Source organism: Cynoglossus semilaevis, chromosome 14 (genome assembly GCF_000523025.1).
Source record: "Cynoglossus semilaevis isolate Cse_v1.0 chromosome 14, Cse_v1.0, whole genome shotgun sequence".
Classification (NCBI taxonomy): Eukaryota; Metazoa; Chordata; class Actinopteri; order Pleuronectiformes; family Cynoglossidae; genus Cynoglossus; species Cynoglossus semilaevis.
The window spans coordinates 3675971-3680629 of record NC_024320.1 but is presented as its reverse complement, the minus strand read 5'-3'; the positions used below and the strand labels follow the sequence as shown (position 1 = coordinate 3680629).

The 4659-nt window shown below is 40.2% G+C and overlaps 2 protein-coding genes across 2 annotated transcripts in view; one reads left to right on the top strand and one right to left on the bottom strand.

Moving 5' to 3' along the window:
• The window catches only part of LOC103389198 (ATP-dependent RNA helicase DQX1), a 7515-nt gene extending 3347 nt beyond the window's left edge, over window positions 1-4168 (bottom strand). Inside the window, exons 1-3 of the mRNA XM_008324514.3 lie at window positions 3656-4168; window positions 1339-1647; window positions 1146-1245 (exon numbers count right to left, since the gene is read on the bottom strand). Coding sequence (XP_008322736.1) covers window positions 1146-1245; window positions 1339-1647; window positions 3656-4153 — 907 coding nt within the window. The 5' untranslated portion in view covers window positions 4154-4168. The remainder of the gene's footprint in view (window positions 1-1145; window positions 1246-1338; window positions 1648-3655) is intronic.
• Window positions 1-4659, top strand: part of LOC103389163 (threonine synthase-like 2) — a 649915-nt gene that overhangs the window by 499545 nt on the left and 145711 nt on the right. The window lies entirely within an intron of this gene.

Genomic DNA, 4659 nt, shown 5'->3' with positions numbered 1-4659 from the left:
ACCAATGCTAAAATACAAAAGTACAGTGTCCCTGAGTGAAACTTCTAATCTGGCAGCAGCATAGTCTGTCTGCAAGTTATTAAGTTATTAAGTGAGAGTTTTCTCCAGGTTCCCTGAACACTCTAAAGCCATGTGTCAAACTCAAGACCCGCAGGCCCTTCTGGCCCATTATGTCAACTTACTGTATATAGGCCACCAGAGCTTCACGTGCGTATGGTTGTCTTAAGATCTGTACTAATGTGCACACGATAGGTCAAAATTCTGTGTGTATATCATGTGGCAGGTAACTCACAATCTTATTTTTTTTTAAATTTTTATAAACTATTATTTTCAACTTAATCAACATTCTTACCCTGCTTGATGTAAATACATTTTTATTTATTTTATTGAAAAAAGTTAATGTTAAAAGTCTCCATTTTTGGTTAAATCATCGCCAGCACTAGAATGTTCTAGAAACGTTAATCCTGTTAAGCTCAAAACTTAGATGAGGTTTTAAATTCCGGCCCCTTGACAGTCCAGCTCTAAATCAGTGGTTCTCAAACTATGGTGCCTGTAACCCGTGGACTCTCTCTAGTGGTACGCAGGGGAATTTGATTCCCACTTAGATAAGTTCAGACACATAGTGTATGTGTAAATGCAAGAATGCGAGTGTAATGTCTGTTAGTGTGTGTGAGGTTCAGAACTGAATCAAGTACCACACTTTGTCTTCTTCATATACTGGTGCCAATGGAATCGAATGGATCAGGACAACATAAGATGTGAGACTGAATAAACTTGGAAATTGAATTTCATTTTTTTAGTGCAACACTAGAGGTCACTGTGCCTGCAAGATTTTATTTCAAGCTGATCTTGATACTGTTTGGAAACACAACACAACTGATGATGTTAAAATGATGAAAAACTTCATTTAAAAAATGCAAGACAACATTTTAATTATGATAAAACATTAAAATGTTGCACCTTAAAAAATATGATTAAAAAATATGATAAAATATTTGATTATGTCTTGAATCTAACACGGAGCCGAGCAGAAGGTTGTACTGTACACGGACATGTAATCTTCCTGTTGCCAGGAAATGAAGAAGAACCAATCAAACAAAGGTCCAGATGGTAAACCAGAACATTGAAAAGGACCTTGGACCTACCAGGAAGATGGCTGTTGACTCTCTGAGCTCTGATGTCGGCCTGGTGTTTACTGATCGTCCTCAGGACCTGGGAGTTTGCTCGTATTTGTGGGTTGTAAACCTGAGGAGGAGGAGGAAGAAGAACAGTTGAAAGATCCATCTTAACACTGATGGGTTCGTGTTTCTGCAGGAGAACAGGATGAATGTATCTCACAGTTTTGAGCTGAAGCCCGGTGTCTATGACGTAGCGGATGGCAGGCAGAGAGAAGGACGTCTCCGACAGAGCGTCAGTAACAATGACCTTCCTCCTGACTCCAGGACTTGCTGCTCCTGACCCTGAGCTGCTGCCGTCTCCTGCTGTAGTGTCCTTGTCCTTCACCGTGGAAGATTCGGGGTCAGATTCATAAACCCTCTGAGTCAGAGCTCCCAGTCCTGTGTGAAGCGGCAGAATCCTGAGCGTTCCCAGCTGAGGACTCAGAGCCATGGACTCTTTCTCCAGCAGAGACACACACTCCTCGATGTTCTGTAAAGACAGACAGAACAGAAGAGAATAAATAAAGGCTCTGAATCCACCGTGTAACGGCGTAAGTGTAGCTCCCTAGTTTAGTTTAGTGTTGCGATTCTAGCCTATTCTATTTTAGTCTAGTCTATTGTCCATTTAATTCTTAAATAATGAGGACTCAGATAATTAGGTGTATGATTAAAAAGGACAAAACCAGAAAATGTGTGTTTGTTTATAAAGTCCAGCCTTAAACAAGTTAGCAGATAGCAGACATAAAAATAGCTGAACAATACAACTCAAGGAAGGGACCAAATTCAAATTATTTTGCTACGATTTGAAAGAGAAATATAGACACACGTAGGCCACTCAAATTAGTGCCCCCTGTGGTAAATTGTTGCCTTGCCCTGTCCTGAAAAGGTTGTTAATCTAGACTTAATGATATTAAAAAAATAATGATAAAAAAAATCAAATTTGATTTAAGTAAAAATAGAATTTTATTTTTTTAAACTTTTTAGAAATAACTGAAAAGGTTGTTAATCTAGACTTAATGACTGCAGAAAAAAAATCAAATTTGATTTAAGTACAAATAGAATTTTCTTTTTTTAAAGCTTTTTAGAAATAACAGCTGTTCCTGCCAACCGCACTAACAACTGGACCTATCCCTTTAAAACAAGTTCTTCGGCAAATATGGGGAACAATATTTGTGAAAAAGTCATATTTTTACATTATTTAAATTAATTACTATACATAGAAATGCAAAGTTTAAGGCTAAATCCAAAAATAGTTACATCAAGGGCAAAAACGGCAAAAGGAGTTATTGGGAAATCACAGAAAGGAAAGGTGCGGTGCTGTTGACAAAGGGTGTTAATTCTCATAAGAGTTTAAATGTTAATTTGTGTGTGCGCGTGTGCGTGTGTGTGTGTGTGTGTGTGCTTGAAAAGCAGGACACCAGACACCTGTGGGTGCAGCAGAATCCTCTAGGTGTCCTGGTTTCTGCCTTTAACAAAAAAAATTAAAGGAGTTGAAACCTGTGAAACTGGGCTCAATTTTCATTGTGTTGTAAATAAAAGGTGTTGATTATAAAAAAAAAAAAAAAAAAAAAAAAACAATCCCTGAGTCAGACAGCAGACACAAATGCAGTGTCATTTTATGCAAAGCCGGATCCTCTGATTTTGGATTTGTGCCTTAATTTCCCATGGGGAACTCCTGAGGGACTGATAAAGTTCCATCTATCTTCCTTTCTATCTGTTAGGGGAATCAAACATCACTCCATTTTCTGTTCCCTTGGTCTTTGTGAATTTGCTTGGACAGAATTTTCGAGCCGAAGACCAACACACAAAGGTTTATAAATAAATCTAGGTATGAGTTTGAGTTCTCAGGGAACATTTGACATTTATGCACTTTGATTCTTTTCATTGTTCTTTGTGTTGATTGCTTCTCCCCTAAAAACAAATCGTTCTAGTTCTGCGTCCAAAACGACCATCATCAGCATGATCTTGAAAAAAAAGTGTTTCACGATCTGAACCTCACAGTGCAGTCACTGTCTTTTTCACTCTTCAGAGCCTCATTGGACTGAGTCTTTAAATGTCTTTCTAGTTACTCTAGGACGGTGGTCTACAACATAGACAGATGAGGCAAGAACCTGGTACTATATACCGTAATAATTACTATAAAACTAAAAAAAAAAGATTTATACTACAATCGGCCTCATACCACGTATACACCTGCCTTGTTATTTACCATTCTATATTACTTCCATACACTGAAGAGAGAAAAGAATACAGTATGAATGAATGTCCAATCAACCAAAAATTGCCACAACAAGCTGAAGTACCTACATGTAAACACAGGGGGCGTCGCATACCACCGTTCTAGGTTTTTACATACATTTCTACAACGATTTTGTCTGAATAATGACGACATGATATTTTTGCTCTTCGTTAAGAACTATACAAATCGAAAATGACATTCCCACAATGTTGTTCTCTGCTCTTATCGTCACCATGTGAGTGACGCGTGAATACTGTACCTGCGCACTGGCCAGAAACACCATCAAGTCCCCTTCTTCTCCTCTCCTGTGGAGGTCCAGCACCATGTGACAGGCAGCAGTCACGGGGTCTTTACCAGCAGGAAGCTCCCTGTACATTGTCTCTGCAGTTCTCCCCTCCTCCTCCTTCTCCTCCTCCTCAGTCCTGCCCGTTTCCTCAGTCTTCACCTCCTCGTCACCACTAGCTGCAGAGTCTGTGAGCTGCTCCTGTAGACTGAGGTGAGGCACCGACGGTCCCAGGAAGTGGGCCAGTCGAGGCGCCAGCGTCGGGTGTGTGAGCAGAACCACCCTGAAATTGTCCGGCCTCTGACGGCAGACGTCACACAGCAGACCCAGCAGCACGTCGGTGGGTACCGTCCGCTCCTGGAGCTCGTCCAAGACCACCACACTGTAGTGATGCAGCAGAGGGTCTGACATCATCTCCTCTAGGAGGAGAGTGTCACTAACAAACCTGAAGAGAGGAGAGAAAGGAGAGTACATCAGCAACGTCAATGACAGAGTTGGTCCATTGTTAAAACAAAATTTGAATTCATGTTTGTAATCCGTTATCTCTTCTGCACCAAGTCTAGCAAATATAATAATAACAGTTCCAGAATACTGTGTCGCTGAATAGGCACACTTATCACTACGAGTATGAGTTTATCGGACCAATACTAAAACCAGAATAAATGATCAAAATAACACAGATTGACTTAAGGAGGCAGCCCATCACAGGTGCAGCAGTATCGCTAACCGCTGCAGGTTAGTGGATGGTTTAAATCCAGATGAAAACGTTTTGGTTTTGAGGGAGTAGATAAATATTATGGATATTATTGTAATTACATCAGGTTTGTAATTTGAGGATTGATTGTCTGAATCCAAGCCCTTTCAAGGCTGTGGTTCTGCTCCAGGGCGGGCACACTACAAACAACAGCGCCAGTGTTTTACAAATGGGTTGAAAGACATTTCTATAGTAGATTAAGAGAAATTACTAAAGGCCAAAACAG